The 23,317-nt window shown below is 34.5% G+C and overlaps 1 protein-coding gene across 10 annotated transcripts in view; it reads right to left on the bottom strand.

Annotated features, from left to right (window-relative positions):
• The window catches only part of XRCC4 (X-ray repair cross complementing 4), a 287,532-nt gene that overhangs the window by 245,540 nt on the left and 18,675 nt on the right, over positions 1-23,317 (bottom strand). For all 10 annotated transcript variants that reach the window (XM_046668025.1, XM_046668024.1, XM_046668017.1 and 7 more), the window contains one exon: positions 18,276-18,451. In XM_046668025.1, the coding sequence (XP_046523981.1) occupies positions 18,276-18,451 (176 nt within the window). The remainder of the gene's footprint in view (positions 1-18,275; positions 18,452-23,317) is intronic.

Consider the following 23,317-nt stretch of genomic DNA (forward strand, 5'->3'; position numbering starts at 1 on the left):
GGGCTTTTGGAGGAAAAAAAATTTAAAAAGATAAAAGAGAGGAAGATTGGTAACAGATGTTAGTTCAGGGATTTAAATCTTTCCCGGTAAAACAAAAGTTTTCTTCTAAAAATGAAAATAGCCTCAAGGATCTTTACTTGAAGTCTTAGAAAGAAAGGAGAAAGAGAAGAGCAGTGGAAAACAAAATTTGAGAAATAATGACCAAGAATTTCCCAATTTTAGTGAAAGACATAAATTAACAGATTTAAGAAACTCAGGAAGCCCTGTGTAAAAGACACTTTAAAAGTCCACTCCACGGCATATCATGGTCAAATTGTTGAAAACCAAAGATAAAGAGAAAATAATAAAAGCAGCCAGGGAAAAATACATTACACACAGGAGAACAATAATTCAAATGAATGCTAACTTCTCATCAGAAACAAGAGAAATGCGAAAACAGGAAATTAACGGATTGAAATTCCTGAAAAAGACAACAGAAAATGTCAATACAGAATTCTTTCTCCAACAAAAAGATCCTTTAAGATTGAAGGCAAAATAAAGGCACTCTCAGATAAAAAAAAACTAGGAGAATTCATTGCCAGCAAACCTACACTACAAGAAATGCTAGAAGGACTTCTTCAGGCTGAAAGGAAATGATATCAGATAGGAATATGGATCAGCAGGAAGGAATAAGGAGCTAAAGAAATGGGATGTGTCAATCCACAGTATAATGTTAGAATTTTTGCTTTTAGCAGTCATATTTTTTTTAATTAAGAGGAAAAGTTATTCAAGTGGGTAAACTTGCAATATAAAGTAGTGAATATCTTTAAAATTAAGTAACTGAGCTGTTTTATATTACATTTCTATATTTCCATTTCATTTATAAGTACAATAGACTTTACTATACCTAAGTATTTTTGCTGTAATGGTAAGTTTAAAAAAACAACACTACTGGGGGCCAGCCCAGTGGTGTAGTGGTTGGGTTCATGTGCTCCGCTTCGGCAGCCTGAGGTTCGTGGGTTAGGATCCTGGGCGCAGACCTACCGCCACCTGTCAAGCCATGCTGTGGTGGGGTCCCACACAAAATATTGGAATACTGGCACAGATGTTAGCTCAGGGACAATCTTCCTCAAGCAAAAAGAGGAAGAATGGCAATAGATGTTAGCTCAGGGCCAATCTTCCTTACCAAACAAAAACTACAAAAACTGATTCTCCAAATATCAAGACAGCACTGGAATAGGATTTTGGCAAAAATTTAATCTTTGAATCACCCTAACAAATAATCATACCTATTCCATAGGGTTATAAGGAGCCTCTAAAATAACATGAAAAAAGGTTATCACTTTTCATCAAAAAGTATTTTGGGGGCCGGCCCAGTGGCACAGTGGTTAAGTGCGCACATTCCACTTTGGCAGCCTGGGGTTCACTGGTTTGGATCCCAGGTGTGGACATGGCACTGCTTGGCAAGCCATGCTGTGGTAGGCGTCCCACATGTAAAGTAGAGGACACGGTTGTTGGCTCAGGGCCAGTCTTCCTCAGCAAAAAGAGGAGGATTGGCAGCAGATGTTAGCTCAGGGCTAATCTTCCTCAAAAGAAAAAAAGGATTCTGTCACTGATAACTATTTGAATCTCTATATTCGAGTGGCATCAACAGTAAAGGATCACCTGATATAATCAAAATTGTATCATAAGCATTGTATCCCAAATTGACAAACAAACCCACTGAAAAACATTTATGTTAATCAAGGATTTGTGAAAATTATTTAAACAAGTACTTTCTCTGGAGGAAATTTTCATAATATCTAACACTTAGCACTTAGACATAAAGATAAAATCACAGCTGGGTTCTCTGAATAACAATGTTAAACAACATACGAAGGAAAGGGGTATCTCTGGAATATCATCTACCCAGTAGCCACGTCCAGATTGGGGTCCTCTGGCCAATGTGATCAGAATTAATGATAATTTCTTAAAAGACAAGGAGGCTCACCCTGCCAAGACTTCAAACATCCTTTAAAAACTGACCACAGCAGCTCAGTGTGCACTGACTACGTGTGGAGGTGCAATTTGTCCTGCCACTACTCTTTCCTTTTACTGCTGCTCCCTCAGCCAAGGCCCTCCCAGCTTTACACCTGGAGTATCGTGAATGCCACAGAACTTTCATAAATCAATTCCATAAAAATTTAAGCACATTAACTACATACAAAATTAAGAGACAATATATATAGCATAGTAATTAGCCCCATATGCTTTGAAGTCATACCACCTGTGTTCAATCCCAGCTCTGCCACTCACTAGCTATTTGGCTTTGGATACATTATAAACCACTGAGTGTTAGTTTCCTCATCCATAATACTGAGATGGTAACAGGACCTATTTCATAAAATCATCAGGGTTGCATGTAGCTTAGTATATGGCACATAGTGGTCATTCTCACTATTAAGCACAGTAAAAGAATGAAATATGACAATTCCAAGGTCTCAGACCTTAGATAGCTATAATAGCTGAACACAATGTAAATGAAAATACAGAAAATCTATAGGAACACCAAGAAAGGCACTAACAGTTTTGAATAAAGGGAGAAGGCAAGTGAAAACTTCTTGAAGGATAAGGCATTCCCACACATCTACAAAAATATGCAATTTCCCCAGGACAGAATACATAAAAGATATTTAGAGAATAACAAGGATCATCCAGAGGTGACCAAAATGTCTGATTCATTCTCTGTTACAAAGAGATTAAAACAGCATTTTTTTTTTTTTAGTACAAGACTATTTATCCAGAATATCTGAGACCTGATCTGTTCCAGATAAATATTTGGGGAAGTTTAACAAGAAAGCAGCACACTGACTGAGTAAATCTCACTACGCTTTAAAATAAGTAATACCCATACAAAGGGCTAATGTCTCTAATATATAAAGAACTCTTAAAATTTGAGGGCCAAAAGCCCAAAAAAACAATAGGAAAAACATGAAAAAGGCATGAACAGACAATACACAAAAAAGAAATAAAAATGACTTTAGGGAAAGGTGCCCAAATTCACTCAGAATTAGAGAAACACAAATTAAAACAACACTGAGATACCATTTCACACCTCTCAGACAGGGGAAAATTAGAAAGTATAACAGCTCATTCTGTTAGTGAGGCTGTGGGGAACCAGACAATTTCACATGCTGCCGGTGGTAATGCAAACCAGTCCAACAATTCTGGAGAGGAATTTGGCAATATCTAAGAAAATAATATATCCACTTATTTTCTAGCAATCACACAGCCAGGAATTTACTCTGAAGATAAACCTACAATACAAAAACACACAGATAATGCATTACAGCATTATTTGAATTGCAAAACACTAGAAACAACTTAAATGCTCATCCATAGGACAGTGGTTAAAAAACTGATATATCTACACAATGGACTATGAAGTACCTGTAAAAGTTAAAGAGGAAAATCTTTATGAATTGACATGGAGTGATTTCCAGGATGTTGTTATGTGAAAAAATCAAAATGCAAAAAGAAAAAAAGGTTTGTTTATTACCCTTCATATAAGAAAAAGCAAAATATAAGAAAATATACATGTTCATTTGTACAAAAGAAATACAGGACACAGAAACCAGAAGCTTGGTTACCTAGAGGAGTTGGCTGGGAATGTAATGAAACAAGTATGGAAATGGGAAAAGGGTAGCAGAGATGAGGGAGAAGTGACCCTTCTCTGAATATACATTTTTATATAGCTCTGATTCTTGATCATTGCTCACATACCAAAAAATAAATAAACTACTATCAACCAGAATGTGAGATAAACTCAAAATGGAATAGAGACACTGAAAGGGATGGGAAGGAACAGAACTAATTTAAGACATTTTGGAAAAATGATATTTTGCATGTATATTGTAAGGATAAAGACAAAAAGAACTATATATAAATACTGTATTATATTTAGAAAATTTGTTTTTCACAGGGATATAAGTTAGCAATTCTGAAACTACTTTACATGTATACTAGGACTGAGTAAATAAGTAAACATATTGTGCATAACGAAAGCCAGACTTCTCACTGTCAGAGAAAGTTACAAATAAGAAAGAGGGGAAGGAGGGGAAGGATAGAATAAACTCTGTGACATGGATTGAACTAATGGCTTTTACCATATATACAGATGGAGAAATACAGATGTGTGCACATACATGTCTAAGTATAAACATATACTGGCTAGCTCTGCTGGTCTGCTGAGAGGACCCAGAAGCAATGGTTCCTCCATAGCAATGAGCACAACTAGCACCCAGACATTGATTAACAAATATAATCTCAGACAAAAGGAACTATGGTTCTTTGGACAAATGGTTGATTCCAGGGCTGACAAGATGAGACTCATATACCTTGTGGTGCCAGAAAACAAGGAAGGGTTCAAAGCAATAGAGCCACATCTAAAAGAGACAGAAGTCAAGTTGAAGACGCTCCCAATGGCCAAATCTAGGACAATTTGAGCATCAAAATAAATAGTAAGTGTAACTTAACCCAGAGAATAAAATAAATGTATTCATGGGAGTACATGATATAAATAAATAATTGAATAAATAAATGGAGGAGAATGAACAGCTTTTCCTTACAGTAGGATTCCAATTAATAAAGTAAAGGAATGATGAAAATAGAAAATCATAATTAGGGATATCACAGTAACAACTGTTGGAGACAAAAATCATTGATGGATGCTAAAATCAGTGGGTAAAACCATGATGAAAAACAGGGTATTTGTATACTCTCAGAACAGCTCCACAAAAGATACTTACTAATAAAAAAGGAAAAAATAGCAAATTAACCGTGGAGAACCCTGGCAGACACCACCTTAACCAAGTATTCAAAGTTCACATCACCACTAATAATGCATATAGATATCATGTACCTCCTCATATGTTGCACTGAGAAGGGAACAAAACCATTTCTGTGGTACTTTTGTCAAAAATCCATAAACTCAATCTAACCATGAGAAAACATCAGATAATTCCAAATTGAGGCACATTCTACAAAATAACCAGCCAGTATTCTTCAAAAGAGTCAAAGCCGTGAAAGACAAAGACTGAAGAACTTTCACAGACTGTCAAAGATGAAAGAGACCAATTAAATTCAATAGGAGACACTTAATTGTATTCTGGACAAGAGAAAAAACTTTAGTGGGTGTTATGGACTGAATGTTTGTATTCCCCCAAAATTTGTATGTTGAAGCCCTAACCCCTCCTGATGTGGTGTTATTTGGAGGTGGGGCCTTTGGGAGGGACTTTGGTTTAAATGAGTTCAAAAGGGCAGGGCTCCCATGATGGGATTGCTATCCTTGAAAGCAAAAGGAGAGACCAGATAGAGGTGCTCTATCGCCACCAATGAGGATACAGCAAGAAGGCAACCGACCACAAGGCAGGAAGCAGGCCTTCACCAAGAAATGAATTTGCTGGTACCTTGATCTTGGACTTCCCACCTTCCAGAACTGTGAGAAATGAATCTATGGTATTTTGTTATGGAAGCCATAGCAGACTAAGACAGTGGGAAAAACGATGAAATTCAAATAAGATCTGTAGGTTACTATGTCAATGTTAATTTCCTGATTTTAATAATTGTACCATGGTTATGTAAAGTGAGAATATTATGGAATGTAGGGTAAAGGGTGATAGGAATTCTCTTTACTATTTTTGCCACTTTTCTCTAAGTCTAAAATTAAAGTGTTAAAAAAGATAGCTGTCAAAAGATATAAATGACCAAGAACCACAACAAATCAGGAAAATGTCACTATAATGCAACATTATGGTTTTAACTACTATGGGCATATCCCGACTAGTGGACTGGTTTGGGATCATTTGTAGCCAAAAATACCACATTCTCTCCAGGAGTGCCACAAATAAAGCAACATCTCCAATCATGACAATGGTATATCTTCTAAAACAATTCTTTTGTTTGGATGATTCCAGTTTTGAATAAAAATTATTTACTATGTGGTCAATTTTAATAAATGCATGTTATTTACTATACCAGAAAATTCAACAAAGAAAATGGAAGCTCTGTGTCCACCAGTAAACTTACATCCAATAGAGTACACAGCATAACAATAACAAATATCTGTTTAACAAGGCTTATCTGAGGTCAAAGGAGATCCAAGCCACTACCAATTTTTTAGTCTCCAGATATATTAAAAGTCAAAACAAGATTATAAAAATTGTATTGATATATTTAAATTGATGCTATTCATAGTGTACTTCAAGAGGTATGACTTGTAATAGGATACAATTTTAAACTAGTATAAAAAATATCTTCTATCACCATGTGTATAAACTCATTTACAGATAACATCACAACTATATGCTAGAAGTCCATCAGAAAGCAGGGCATTAACCCAGTGGCCTCCTGAGACAGGCCTGGTAGTACACCACACACATCAATCTTAGTGCCCACACCATAAACTCTGTGAGTTAGCATTATTAGCCTATTCGAACTGTTTTTCCAGCATAATAATAAATGCTTTCCTAAAATCCATATAATTAGAAATAGATTCAATACTCAAGCCAAGAACTTCAGTTCTTTCCACTATGCCTCATTTCCCCTCAATAAACGGCCATCTCCAAAACATCTGGATTTGCTGGAATTTCAAAATTCAGCTAAGACATGATCACTGCCCTCAAGTTTACTATATAATTGAAGAGACACACAAGTAAATAATTAACAATAACAAATACTTACAAAGTACCTATTATAAGAAAGAACTGTTCTAGAAAATGTATACACACACATGCACACACCCACCATACGCTAATTCATTAAATCCTTATAACCACCCTGAGTCAGGTATTAGCATTATTTCCAAATTATGAAAAAGAAACAGAGGATAAACAATTGAATAAGCTGCCCACAGTCTCACACCTAGTAAGCTGCAGGGCTGAGATTCAGATCAGGTAGTCAGGCTAAGTGTTCATCACTACTAGGCAGTGGGACAACAACACGTCCAGAATGGGCTACAGATGTGCAGTAGGATTCTCAGGGCTATAAACTGTTACAGTAGGGATATTTTAAATTATAAAAGTATAGTCATTCAAAAATGTGTAATAGTTTTAACGTCATTTGAACAATATTTCTCCCTCTGTAAATTCCTAAATTCAATAATTTTTTGAGGAGGTACACACAGCTATACTACATTGCACCTCTTCCAAACTTAACCATTGAGATATCCTACACAGTCTAATTATTATACTACTTGTGATTTATTTATCAAGAGTGAAGATTTCTATTCTGCATTCATGCAAAAAAAAAAACCCCGTGGCCAAGTGGCTAAGTTTCAGTACTCCGCTTCAGCAGCCCAGGGTTCACTGTTTCAGATCCAGGGCGCAGACAGGGCACCACTCATCAGGCCATGCTGAGGAAGCATCTCACATAGCACAACCAGAGGCACTCACAAGTAGGATATACAACTACGTCCCGGGGGGCTTTGGGGAAAAGAAGAAGAAGAAAAAAAAAAAGATTGGCAACAGATGTCAGCTCAGGGCCAATCTTCCAAAAAAAAAAAAAAAACTGAGCCTTAATATCGACTTAATTAACAATTAGTTTGTATGTGCCATCATCATCATCACCATCTGATTTCTGATGTTCCTAAAATATTTTACATTCTATTGATTTTCTCAATTGGTTATTTACTTATAACTTCATGATCACACTAGTAAATGAAAATCTGATTCTTGACTGAATTTCATAATAAATGGTTTGCTTTCAGAAATAAAAAAGTGTCTATTTAGGAAAACAAATAGCTGAACATAATTAAATTGATGAAGAAGACTGTAGGTCTTTATATAACTTCAAAAAATTAATTTGTCAGAGTATCACTAATTTTAACATTTTTTCTGTGCAATAATCTGAAACAGGATTAAGAATGGAGGTGCCTAAAAATATTTTGAAAATTAAAAATTCTGAAATGAGAATTTCAAAGGCCTAGAATCACCTTGAGTACTTTATCCTCAAAAGATTAATTTTAAATGATAACTTAATGACTATATGGCTTACTTTTAATTAAAACTGAAGAGTTATGAGAATCAAAAGAAAAGCCAAATTCAAAACAAGTCACTAAATAATGAAGATTATCACAACTTTTGACTCAAGTGTCCTGATAATTTTCTTGCTGAACCTTAATGTCTTAAGTGCAAGGATGAAGGAATGATATCCAGAAGACTGACTATGCCATCTTACCCAGGGAAGAAAAATCATCTCAAATTTTAAAAGTTTCTGCAAGGGCAAAATAAGCAACAGATCTAAGAGATAGATTACCACAACATGCAATCTAACTTAAGAAGCCAAAGACAAGATACTGTAATTGAAACACAAAGCTGAAATGCCACACATAATTGTAAAATCCTTTATTTTACTACCCTTGGTAGAAACAATGGGTATCAGGTAAGGGACTCAGAAGTGTTTTACCTCAATAGTGGTGTAAAATTAGACCTAAAATAAGTGTTCTGGTCCTCTTCAACATAGCTTTAGAAGCAAGACCCTAAGGATGACATTGTTTGCAAGTAACTTACCTGTGTCCCAAAACAAAGCACAGGTTTATAGAAATACAAAAATAAACAACACCAAACCAGAAGATTTACAATGCTTGGCATCCAATCAAAGATTAACAGGCATGCAACAAAAAAGAAAAATATATAATGAGCAGAAAAATCTATCAAAACCTACCCCAAAATAATACAGATTACAGAATTTGTAGGCAATGTCATTAAAAGTTACTATAATCCTATTCCTTACATTCAAGAATGTAAAAGAAAGACTGAACATGGTAAGAAGAGTTAATGGAAGATACTAAAAAGATGCAAATCAAACTTGCATGAAAACCACAATGTCTGAGATGAAAAATAAACTGAATGGAATTAGCAGCAGTGCAGGGTGAGAATGGATAAGTCTCTTCCCACAAATTCCATGACTGCAACACCAAGTTGGGAGCAGAAGAAACAATTGGTGAATATGAAGACAGAGCAATGGAAACTATTCAAAATTATAAACAGGAAGAAAAACAGAAAAGAAAGAAAAGAGGATCAGTGAGCTTTGGGATAAATTCAAGCAACATAATATACACGTAATTGGAGTCTCCAAACAAGGAGGAAGGGAAACAGAAAAACTATTCAAATAATGACCAAAAGTTCACCAAAATTAACTAAAGATATGAACTAACAGATCAAAGAAGCTCATAAAGAAAGAAAACTACACCAAAGCACATCATAATCAAATTGCTTATAGGAAATGATAAAGAGAAAAATCTTAGAAGCGTCTGGAGAAAAAAGGCACATTGCTTAGATAGAAACAATAAGAATGGCAGCTGACTAGCCAGAAGACAGTAGAGTAATATTTTTAAAGTACCGAAAGGAAAAATCATCAACTTAGAATTTTATACCCAGTGAAAATATCTTTTAAAAAGAAAGGTGAAACACAGACTGCTGCACATACACAAAACCTGACAGAATTCATCACAATGAATTCTGAATGCATGAAAAAACACATTAAATAAAGTCCTACTGAAAAATGGTAAATAATATTACATGGAAATCTAGATCTATGTAAAAGAATGAATTGCTCTGCAAGAGGTAACTTTCTGAGTAAATATAAAAGACTTTTAAAAAATATATAAATCAGTTTAAAAGATAACTCAGAATTCTGATTCTAGACAAGATGGCAATAGTTCATTACATCCTATTATTTTCACTTTACAACCAAAAACCTTGAAAAGATACTTAAAGCAATGATGAAAAGATTCTCTAAGGTGAAGAAAAGAAAGCAGATTTACTAGGGACCTTGGAACTTGAGGAATGACTTGGCAAAGAGTTCCCTGATTGGTTTTGTTTTGTTTTGTTGTCTTTTATATTTGCAGACTGGACATTAGAGAACACAAAACACTATTGGGTGCAAATAAACAAACAAAAAGTAAAGCCACCTCTATCCGGCCAAAAGAAGTAGAAAAGGGTAGCCATGAAAGACAAAAGCCTTTTGCCTAGAACCCTTCCCTGCCATCTCAGTCCACAGAAAGAACTCAGAAGAAGCTACACTCATCCGCACCTTGATCCCCATCTAGTATCACAGAGAGGAGACTCTAGGTAGATCTTGGTCCACCATCCTCACCCCGAACTAACGAGGTGAAGTCTTTTCCTCTCCCAACTTGGTGCTGCAGCCATGGAATTTGTGGGAAGAGACTTATCATCCATTCTCACCCTGCACCAATCAGGTGGCACTCTTCTCCCCACTACCAAAGACATACACCATGACCAAGCAGGGTGTATTGCAGAAATGTAAGGCAAAAGCTCAAATTTTGTAATCCACCATATTAACACTCTGAAGAAGAAAACTCATATGACCACATCAATTGATGTAGAAAAAGCATTTAAGACAATTCAATACCTATCCATAATAAAACCAATCAGCAAACTAGGAATAGAAGGGAACTTGTGTAACCTGATAAAGAGTATATACAAAATAAGCTACAGCTAACATCATACTAACTGGTAAAAGATGGAAAGTTTTCCCCCTAAAATGGGAAATAAGGCAAGGATTTCTGTTCTTACCACTACAGTTCAACACAGTAGTTTCATGTCCTAGCCAGTGAAATAAGGCAAGGAGAGGATGTAAAAGGCATAAAAACTGGAAAGGAAGAATAAAATTGCACCTATTTGCAGATAACATTATCGTCTACATAAAGGATCCCAAGGAATCTACCAAAACAAAATAAAATAAAATAAACAACCTAGAACAAATAAGGGAATTTAGTAAGGCTGGAGAATATAAAATCAACATAAAAAAATAAACTGTATTTTTAAATACTAATAATGAACAATTGGAAACTCAAATTTATAATAGCTCCAAGAAGACTGAAATAACTAGAAATAAATCTAACAAAACGTACAGGATCTGTATGCTAAAAACTACCAAATGGTGATGAAAGATACTAAGGAAAACCTAAAAATGTAGACATACTGTGTCCATGGGCAGAAAACTCACTTGAGTTTTTTGTAAATAGAGTAAAGGTGATTTTAAAATGTATTTCCAAAGGCAAAGTAACTAAATTACCCAGAACAACATTAAAAAAAAGAGTAAAGTTGGAGGAATTACATAACCCAATTTTAAGGATTACAATGTAGCTATAGTAATTAAGACAGTGTGGTGCTGGTGGAGGGATGGACACATAGATTCATGAAACAGAACACAGAGTCCAGAAGTAAATCCACACAAGTACAGCAATGATTTTTAATAAAGACACAAAAGCAATTCAATGTATTGTTAAGATGTCAATTCTGTAGATTCAATGCATTCCCAATCAAGATTTCAGCAGACTTATTTGTAGAAATTGATTCTAAATCTCATAAGAAAATTTGAAGTATATAGAATATTCCAAACAATTTTGAAAAAAGACAGGGTTGAAAGACTTATACTACCTGAATTCAAGATTTACCATAAACCTAAGTAATCAAGACAGTTTAGGGTTGGCACAGAGATAAATAAACAGATGAGTGGAGTAGAACAGAGTCCAGGTATATACCTATACATATATGGACAAGTGATTTTTGACAAAGTGAAGAAAATTCAGTGGAGAATTCAACAAATGGTGCTAGAACAACTGAATACTCACATGCAAAAAAATGAACCTCAATCTCTACCTCACACCATATATACAAAAATTAACTTAAAATATATCACTGACTCTAAATGTAAAAACTATAACTATAAAACTCATACATGAGAACTTAGGAGAAAGTCTCTGACCTTAGGTTAGGCAAAAATTTATTAGATATGACAACAAAAGCATGATCCATAAAAGAAAAAATCTGACTTCCTCAAAATTAAGAATTTCTCCACTTCTACCACAAACAGGAATAAAGTATTCCAAAATCATATATCTTTTAAGGAACTAGTATGCAGAATACATAAAGAACTCTTCAAAACACAATAAGAAAACAAGCAACTCAACAACAACAAAAAATGCTAAAAAAATATGTAGTCCAAACAAACATGTCACTAATGAAAATATACTGATGGCAAATAACATAACCAGACATTAGAGAAATGCAAATTTAAAATACACTAAGATGCTATCACACAACCACATTAGAATGTCTAAAATAAAAAATATGACCATAATAAGTGTTGGTGAAGATGTGGAGGGACTGAAATTCTCATATATCACTGATGGGAAAGTAAAATAGCACAGCCACTATGGAAAACTGTTTATTAGCTTCTCAAAAAATTAAACATTCACCCACTTTTTAACCCAACTATTCTTCTCCTCATCGAGAAAAAGAAAACATACTTCCATACAAACATTTGTATACAGATATTCATGATAGCTTTATGTCTTATAGTCCAAAACTAGAAAGAAACCACATGTCCATCAACAGGTGAAAGCATAAATAAATTGGGATATATCCATAAAATGAAATACTACTTAGCAGTAAGAAAGAAATTAATGAATCACACAACATCCTGGAGAAATCTCAAAATAATTATGCTGAGTGAAAGAGGCCAGACCAAAAGAAAATGTACCTACCATAGAATTATATTTATATAAAATTCTAGAAAATGTAAAATAATCTAGTGACACAAAGCTGATCAGTGGTTCTCTGGAGACTGAGTGGGGAGACAGGGAGAGGTGGGAGGGGAGGATTACAAAGGCATACAAAACAATTGAGCGGGGGAGTGAGGATTTGTTCATTATTTTGATTGTGGTGACAGTTTCATGGGTATGGACACATTTTAAAATTTATCAGACTGTACACTTTCTATATGCACATTATATCTCAATAAAGCTGTTAAAAAAAAAAACATACCCACAAAAAGATTTATACATGAATGTATACAGCTGCTTTATTCACAGTAGCCCACAACTGGAAACCACCCACAAATCCATCCAAAAGCAAAGTGGTTATATCCATACAAGGGAATACCACGCAGCAATCAAAAGGAATGAACTGCTGATACACACCACATGATAATGAATCTCAAAAACATTATACTATGCAAATAAAGTTACATGCAAGAGCACATACTGTATGGTTCAATTTATGTGAAATTCTGGAACAAGTAAAGCTAGATTATGATCTACAGTGACAGAGAGTAGCTTGGTGGTTGCCTGGGGCCTGGAGGGTGAGCAGGATTGGGAAGAAAAGAGGCTAACTGAGGAGAGCCTGCAAAGAGGCATGAAGGAACTGTCTGGAGTGATGAAAACTGTACATTTAACATAGGTGCATTTTACTATATGTACATTATACCTAAACAATAACAAGTTTTTTAAAAACTGATTTAGGATTCACAAGCCAGAGGCCTGGATTCTGCCCTACCTAACCTACTAGCTCTGCTTTCCCCAGGAACTTGCTTCTGCTTGTAGCATACGTTTCCTCACATACAAACAGCAACAGTGCCAAGTCCACATGAGGAAACGAGAGTACATGTTAAAGGAGAGAACTGAAAAGTGATAAGCAAATATTAATATTATGAACCCTCACAAGTCCTTTTAGGGCATAGATTTTACATGCTATTTTCTACTTATGTTTTTATTGTAAGTTGGTTCCTTCTGGAACAATCCTGGTGTAACTGAGAAAATTAAAATATAATGATTTTGAAACATTTCTCATAAAAGAAGAAAACATCTTAAAGCAAAGCAATACAAAGCAAGAAAAAGAAAATGAGTTCTCAAAGACAAAAAAGTATAACTAAAAATTAATAATTTTTTAAAAGTGATAATTCTAACGTCTCTTCTATGGCTTAACTAGAAAATACATACTTTGAGCAGGATTTCTGCACCACTTACATTACTGATTTAGTTCCCACATTCCAAAAAGGACAGGAAATTATAAAGTTTCATATAAAAATGGCAGATGTATACAAACATTTTTATCACGGAAATGAAGAATACTACGATTTCGTTTTCAGGGATCCAAACAACACATTTCAACCCATACTCCCACAAACCTGAAAGTCATTATTATTTCTGACAAAGACTTTGGCAGAGTACCATAATAAATGCTCCAATTCCGATATTTCATCTGGAAATACCCATTTGAATTCAAAGTCCTCCAAACCACAGGGACACATGGCAATAATATAGGATTCTGGACTGCTGTTTTTAAAAACAATTTTGGCTGCTTTCGGCTAACTTACTTTACCTCATTTTTATATATCTGAAAAATGTAAGTTAAATAAATGTAGGGAGGCTGTTTGAACTTAGAATGCATTTTCCACTTTAAAAAAATAGTTGCAACATATAGTAAGATACAAACTAGTCTGCATCTTATTATATGTTGTAACATTTTTTAAACTAAAATATGATTGAAACAATTATTTGTAATGAAAATACTAGAGAAATAGTCCTGTAACAATAAAAGTAACTCTTCTGAATGATGCTTCAATTTCTCCTAAATGTTTACAGCTATTGCTGCTTGTCCCTCAACATCCACCCTCCCCTTTTTATACAGTAATGGAAATCTGGGCAGAGGACACAGCTGAAGATCACAGCTCACAGATTCCCTTGCAGCTAGGTGAAGCTGTGTGACTTACTTCTGGACAATGGGATGTGAGCAAAAGTAACGCATGCAATTTCAGGGTGATGGCCTTAAAGAAAACGCACATGCTCTTTATTTTCTCTTTAACTCAGTCCTGTTGCCTGAAAGGTGAACATAACAGTGAAGCGAGAGCAGCCATCTTGGACAAGGCGATAAAAATCACCTGTTAAAAATGGCAAAACAGCACTGATTATACAAGCCTGGGCCTCCAACATCATAAAGCCATCATATCAACCCGAGACTGCCTATTTGGATTTTTACATCACAGAAAAACAAACCTCCATGTTATTCAAGTCATCAAATTTTCAGCCTAAACTGTATCCCAAGCCAATATCCAGTGGTGGGTGCAGGGGAGATGAAGGGAAAGGAAATACAAATAGACTTTACTATGATTCTAATAGAGGCCTACAGCCAATTCTTGTGTGTGTGTGTGTGTGTACGTGTCATGTTTAATTTTCCTTCAAGCTTCATGGTTTTCTTTCATTAGGACTATTTTTAGAAATATAAAACTACAGTATGTTAGATGATGTGGAATGAATCCAAGAAATCACTTTAAAACTTTACAGATAAAAAAACAGAGGTAGGAGCAAGCTAAATGATAAGTCTAAGGTTATTCTTATCAAAAATAATTAGGTCTTCTTTTGTGGCTCATAAATGAAATTTTTTTCTGAAGAAAGAGAGCAAGTTATAAAAGCAAAAAAGGAAGAGGAAGACATTATTAATTAAGATGTACTATTTGCATGACAAAGTATATATTGCAAGTCAGTACGACTTTGAAAGGCAGAGGGAAAACAGTGACACAAAGTACAGAATAATCTCCTGAGTGGGCGATAGTACTTAGAGTGAAGAGACAATGAGTTCTAAACACTTGCACTAGAGTATGCTTTCATCCAGAACAATCTACTGCCAACTGAAGAGCACTGGTGATGAGGCAGGAGGGGTGCCAGAGGCATGTACTGTACAGAGAAAAAGAGTTAGTGTCTAGCTGACCATTCAGCATGCATTTCAATGGGAATTAAGTTAAAATAAAAACATCTATTTATTTATAAATAAAAGCCAATTACAGCATAAATAAAATTTTGGGTGTTAGGAGCTCAAAAGCAATCTCATGAAAATTATGGAACCACTGCCTCCAAAAAAATGTATATAAACATCAACATACACACTATATATTTTAACTACTCCATTGCTTTGGAAATTGACAATTCTTTCACTCTGACAAAACACAAGATAATATTTCCAAAACATCCAGTCTTTTCGAATACAAAAATTAGTAGTTACTTCCTTTAAAAAAAAATAGGCAAAAAAAAATTTAATACAAATAGAAATTTCAGATAAGTCTTGTATGACTTGAATGTCCAAGATGTTCAAATTATGCAGTGATCTCCAACACAGAATTAGACACATAAAACTTCTTGAATCGATGGTAACAAATGCCTAAAAACCCTGACTCTCAGAGGCACAAATCTGGTAGCAAAAGTACTTAGAACACATGGAATATGCTTGGCCATGGGAGAGTAACCTTATGTCAACAAACAACAGAATTCACTACAACTTTTGGAGTTGAATCTATGTTCATTCTTTTCTTTTCTTCTAAGTGTAGGAGGTCATTTTTGGCAACAATTAGATATCTGTGTCATCAAGAAAAGGATTACAAACCCCTTTTAAATTTTTAGGTCATCCAAAGTACAATTAGCCTTAAAAAGTATTCTGCCATCTTTCCAATTGTGTACATACTGTTGCCAGCAGATGAATTTACAAGATATTGTCACTCTAAAATTCAACTTGCAGAAGGACATCCTGAAGCACTGGAAGTTTCCCACGGCAATTTGGCCCAATGAACTTGTGATTTTTATCCGCATCCATAAGGCTGACGGCAGCAACCCAAACTGAAAGCTTTACTTCATTCAAAGATCTCAAAATATCTCTCAAGTAAGCCAAGTCATGAATAAACTCCTCCTTATCAAACTGTTCTGAGAGTAGCCTTTCTCAAAAGCAAATTAATAAACGAATAAATAAGGAGACAGCTATCTAAACTGCAGTGTAGTGCTTTAGGACACATCCTTTAGGGAACCAACACTCCTACGTTACTGGGAATCTCTTATTCTGTTTCCATTTCTTGAGAAAACCTGTTGAAAAGGTAGTGGATCAAGGCTCTCACTCTGATAAAGTTGACTAATTTCAGAGTGGTAAGCAAGATATCTTTCAGGATTATTGTCACAGTTTTTGATGCTGGTATATGCCAAGCCAGTTGTGAAAGACATAAATCATGAGGACTTAAAGTTCTCTCTTCACAAAAGCACTAAATCAGATGTATTGCCAAGCGTAGCAAGTACCCCATCCAGGCCGATTGTACCAAATCTCCCTTTCACCATGTCAAAGATACCAAAAGCCTTTCAGTGATTCCAAGGGTACCTCACAAACTTGGAATTTGTTATCCACCAGTGTACACAAAACAGATAATAACCAGAAACTGGCTGCATGAAATTAACGTTAGTCGTTACATGCAAATGCTCATTAAAAGGTAAGTGGCATTACTCCTAATTTGACAATGATCTGTTTCAAAATATCAGAAGAAACAGTTGGCAGTTCTGTAGTATTTAACATCATTTGATCGTGCTTGGGCCATAGGAAGGAACACTGCAATAAATAACAAAATTTTAGCAGCCAGTTCAAACCTTACTTAACCCATTTTAAATTATCATTTTAAGGACCTCAGCATATTGAAACACACAAATTGGCAGTTAAGTAGAAAAAGTGTGTATCTTCTAAATACAAATAATTATTGAAACCAGTCTCTCTGTATTATTCTCTATAGGATAACATATATTTGAAAAGAATGATTCCATCTGTTGCTTCAAATGTTTCTCTAATTGGTGAAATCTCTTTAATCATTCTGAATTAATTTTTTTTAAAGAATTTTTTAACTCAATTTAGTTCCGCACAAATTGTCAATACTGTCTCTAAACTTAATGTAGTAAAGCTTTCCCTTCCTTTCTTCTACTATAGATCTCATATCTGATTGATAAACCACTAGCAAAAAGCAAGTAATTCAATCTCTAATTATCCCATAAGCTTGGGTAAAATATACAAACAGTAAGTATGATACTTTCAGTAAACAAACAACCCACCTTGAGCTGAATTGGTGTAGGACAATTAGCAGATATCCTTGTCTGTAAAGCATGCAAGTTTTGGAAAGCTTGGGTTCAAAGTTATTTCTTCCTATTTTAATACTTCTAAGTTTGATAATATAAATAAAATACCTTAACTCCTAACTGTATGTCTTACTACACTTAACTATATCATTTTGTAATTTCAAATACATTCTAATAAAGTAGAAAATAAGTCGTAATTATTAAATATTCAAAGGTAAACATATTATTTTTTTTGTTAAAATCAGTATTTCCCCAATCTTACTCATTAAACCTTGTCTCAATGGTCTAAAACCGCTGACCCCACTTTTCAGAACTGCTCATTCACGTAATTATCTCTAGGACACTTATTTTTAAAGCATTAAAAACTAAATACATTTTCCAATAATTATTTTTCACAATTCATTAATATAAAACATTTAATGACTGTAACTTCCAAGCATTTTTCCAATCTGGAAACCAGGTACTTTTCAAACTTTTATTTCTGAGGGATTGGGGTAATAATATGCTAGTTACTTAAATAATTCCTCAATAAGTGCTCTGACATTTTATTACTTATAACATTATGGAAAGTTTTACTTACTGAAACATCTTTCAGGTTTTTCTCAAAGGAGAAATGACAAGACTCTTTAGAAAAATTAAACTTGTATGCGTCAGTTGGTCCTGCTCCTGACACCAATGCTTTTCTCAGTTCATCAACATATTTCTCTTTTTCCATTGCCATGTCATCAGCTTCTTGGGAAATCTCTGATTCACAAACTATGGGAAACATTAATGAAAAGTTTTGAAATAAAAAATAAATTTCTAAACATGAGAACATTTGTTTACCTGTTGCCACTAATTTATCACTTACATAACAGAATTTTAAACAAAAAGTAAAGTCAATACCCACACCACACATTTTTTAATTCAATTATACCTTCTAACAAAACTAGCAACTTTTGATTTAGTCTCAAATCTCATCTGAAAAGCATTAGACTCCTTGCATTCTTTGTCTGTCCTCAGACAAAATATATGCATTGTAATTACCACAGAAACTACCATCTTGTGTACCTGCTCCTAGGTCATAGCCAGATAAATTATTTCCTACAATGATTAATAAGCTCAGTATTTTACAACATCTTTCTTCCTTTCCTCAATTATTAAAGAGATTAAAGAGTCTATAGTCTATTTCTCACTTACATGGGCAGAGTCAAATTAAACTAAAAATGGAGTTCATTCTTCTCATCTCATTATGTGCTGAAAATAAGAAAAGTGAATGAAGGGAGATGAGGAAGGAAAGGGCAGGACATTAATATTTATTGAGTCTCCTCTACGGCATACATTATACTACAGATCTGGCTTCCAATTCTCTCATCTAGGTAAATTTAAAGCTGATATTTTTCTCATTATTGAGATTTTTATTTCAATAATTATATTTTCAATTCTTGATATTCTCTGTTTCTTTTTCATACTATCCTGTTCTTGCCACACCCTTCTTTTAAACATCTGAAAGCTTAAACATGTTGAAGATCTCTTTCAGATTAGACTGTACGTGTGGTTCCCGGGGTATTAATTCCATCTCTTCTAGCTACTGACACATTCTCGTCTGCTTTTTTTTTTTTTCATGCTTTGTAATGTTTGAACGAGTATCAAGCTCTAGCTCGAGTATCAAGAGCTCTGGGCAGTAGGGGTGGTCTTAAATGAAGGTTGCTCGTTTGCCTTTCTAGGAGTCCCAACAGGTTTCACCAGTTCTGGACCAATTTTGAAAGTTAATTTCTTAACTTGGTTTTTACACTTGAGTCAAAGAGTTCAAATTTAAACCCCACACCCCACACCCATACAAAACACAGATTCGGGGTTCTGATTTTTGTTAGGACTTTATTCACTCATAGCCCTTGATGAGTAGTCTGGTTCTATGCTGCATCTCCAAGCCAGAGGGTTTACAGGTTCCTTTCTTTATACCAAGAGCTCAGTTCCAATTCCTTAAAAGGCGTGCAGCTTCAAGATTCCACCCCACTCAGGTATTACAATCACAGTCATTTAGACACATATGTAGTTCAGACATTCCATGAACCTTATAGTTAAGCTTTAGTTCTCATTAACCACTTTGGTTTTCAGATAGCTCTTCATACATGGCACCTGGGAATTTCCCTTTCTTACACTCAAAAGCTGCAGTGTGTCTGTTTGCCTTTAAAATTACAAGATTTAAATCTAACATTTGTTTGAAATGTGTGTGTGGCTGGGTGGTTTCCTGCATCAACTCAGGCTACTGCAACGATGAAAGATCCATATGGTTCAATACTTTTCTATTTAAAGGTTACGTTTATCTCTTTTACCCCTTATAACACTGAAGGATGGACATTTTCATTTTACAAATGATACAACTGAAACTCAGAGAGATCAAGTAATGATCTAGGGTCATGCAGTAGGTAAGTCATAAAGCTGGGATTCATAATTATGTCTCTCTGGTTGTTTCATTTTGAGGTGGGCCAGAGATACGGGACGTTGGATAAATTATTTCCTTCCATGATATTAAACAATACATTAGTATGAAATATTATAGAAAACAATGAAATCTTGATTTTAAAATGTAAACACAGCTTTTCATAACTTTGGTCTGTGTGCTGTGAAATGTCTGGAAGCTCCAAGATAGGCAACGAGAAAGAGAGTCTTGGAATGTATCCATATATTTTTCATGACCAATTTTTTATAATAAGTTCTGATACCGAAACATGAGCCTCAACACAGCCTTTGAGAAAAGGTAAGAATAAAAATATCTTAGGGGACGGCCCGGTGGCACAGCAGTTAAGTGTGATTGTTCTGCTTCTCGGCGGCCCGGAGTTCGCCAGTTGGGATCCCGGGTGCGGACATGGCACCACTTCGCAAAAGCCATGCTGTGGTAGGCGTCCCTCATATAAAGTAGAGGAAGATGGGCAAGGATGCTAGCTCAGGGCCAGTCTTCCTCAGCAAAAAGAGGAGGATTGGCAGTAGTTAGCACAGGGCTAATCTTCCTCAAAAAAAAAAGAAAAAAACCTTATATTCCGATGTGATTTTACAGCTTCTAAAATACTCTCACATATTTTTTCTCTCTGAGGCAGATGAACAGTATTTAAGATGATCACCCCCATCAACTCTATTGACCTTTCAAATACCCTATTACTTCTTCTGAAAAAACATAAAAATAAGAAGACAAATGCTTCTTACTTAAGGAATTATTTCATATTTTGTGTTTGGATAGTTGTGAAGTTTTAAATGCCTAGGGAGAGAAATAATTCACAGAGAAATAGGAAATAAATCTGTAGAACTGTAGAAAAACATCAGAAAACATAAAAGAAAAATAAAGTACATCTATCGATAAAACATCTAGTAAAAAGCATTCTAAATTACATTAGAATGAAAAGATACTATCTGAAAATATTTAATAGAATTTATCGATTCAATTCATTTAGTCAAAAAATGCTTAATAAGCAACTACTATGTGCCAGGCACTATTCTAGGATACAAGAGTCAAACTGACAGACAAAAATGTCAGTTTTATGGAGCCTAACTTCAAGAGCTGACATCTTAAATCTCCTTGGCAGTATCCTTTTAGATATCATCTTAGATCTCCTCTGATGTTACTCCATCTGTGAATGCTGTGCCGATTATTGTTACAGAATCTTTCATTTTTGAGAGAAAAAAAACCTATGAAAGGAAATTATTTCTCTATTTACACTTCCCTTTTAAAAACTATGTTTAAAAAAAAAGGTACCAGTTTAAGAAAAAAAATTTACTTGAACATTTCCTATTATAGCAAACACGAAATTTTGACTGCCTATTTGGAACTTCAATCCTGGAACAAAAAACTTGGTCACCAGTTTTGAATTTTGTGCTAAGAACATCTGGAAGAAGGACAGCTGTTAGCATTCAATGCTCCAAAAACGTCACTGACCAGGAATAAAAGCCATGGAAACAATAAAATTCAGCAAGGATACAGCTGAACCACATAATACGGCATAAAAAGTGAGCAGATCAACATGGCCGAAAACAAGGAATTGTTCTCAGACAGGTAGGAGCCAAGAAAGCATGACTTTAACACTCTTTGAGCATAGGTGAAGATATTAAGTAAGGAAAGAAGATAATTTCCTTTGGTTCCTTATGTATAACGAACCCAAAGACTGTGCACATCCTAAGTTTGTGTCAGAGCTTAGAAGACACACAGCCTTATCATCCCATTAGCGATCTTGATGGTATTACATCATGGACCCATCTTACTACTTAATTTATTAAAAACTCTTTCTCCAGGGTGAAGTGGTGCACCTATAACATGATTGACAAATAATAATGTACAACTGAAATTTCACAAGGTTCTAAACTATCATAACCTCAATAAAAAACGAAATAGAAAAGAAAAATCCTTTTTCCACTGAGCTCTGTCACATAATCTCCATATATGTCACCAAATATCAATGTTTAGGACAAATATCAGTGGATATAATTATTTGTCAATAAATGCATTACTAAAATTGAATTTACTCTTCAATGAACTTTACTCCAGTGACGGGTGATATAAGTTTCTTACTGCCGACTGCAATTCTTATGAAAGTCACGTAATAGTCATCGATCATTAACCCACTTTGTGACTTAACCCTGTGATACAACCCTCTATAATGTTGAAGTGATGATAGACCACATGATAATTAGACTCCAAAACATTCATTAGATAAAAGATTGCTAATGGAAAAGAAATCAGCGAGTTTAGTGTGTGGGAGATTAAAAGGAACGCCACATCCTTTTAATTTTACTCAAATGAAAAGAGAAAAAAAAATTATCCAAATTGAAGGTTGGAGCAATCAAAAGTTGTACAGAAAACAGGATGAGGTATAGGAAGGAAATCCATTTTCATGTTTCAATTATTTAATTGTTTCAATGTTCTTAATCATGTTATTTATCTGTAAAGTGCCAAACCAAATTATATTTATATAATAAAACTTAACTAAACATGGAAACAATGTTATATTATTTTCTTTCATATTTTGTCCCTGTATTTACACAAGAAAATAGAAATGAACAATGAAAGGTATAAAACATTGGTGAGATTTAAAATTTCACTTGATATCTTTGAAAATAGAATGACCATATACAGTGCACTGTAAAATTTTATGTTTGAAAGCTTCTTCAGTACAGGAAGCCAAAATGTTAATAACCCATGAAAGGATGCAGAAGTTTGATACCACATTTTTATCACACTAAATTTCATGAGCTGAAAAACAAACAGTAACACATACCACATTTATGATCAATGCCAACTTAATAGATAAATATGAAACTGGAGCTTTCATTAAAAATATGCTAATTCTAAAATGAATGATACATTTTCTCTTTTTCCTAGCCAATTTTACATATTTGAGGCATCCTTTCACTTTTTCTTTCAAAGAATATCCATTGAGCACATGAGTCCTAGGTACTAGTCTAGATACTTATACAGAGTGGTTGACAAATAGGTGTGTTCCTTGCTCTCAACGGCTCTAGTCTAGTGAAACAATATTCATATTAGTAATATTAAGAACAACAGCCAGTGCATTTTGAATGATAGAAACAACATGTCCCACAAATGTAAAGTTAACTTAAATGTCTGGGTAAATTAAGATTTATGAGTTAATC

The sequence above is a fragment of the Equus quagga genome, chromosome 7, assembly GCF_021613505.1.
Source record: "Equus quagga isolate Etosha38 chromosome 7, UCLA_HA_Equagga_1.0, whole genome shotgun sequence".
Lineage (NCBI taxonomy): Eukaryota > Metazoa > Chordata > Mammalia > Perissodactyla > Equidae > Equus > Equus quagga.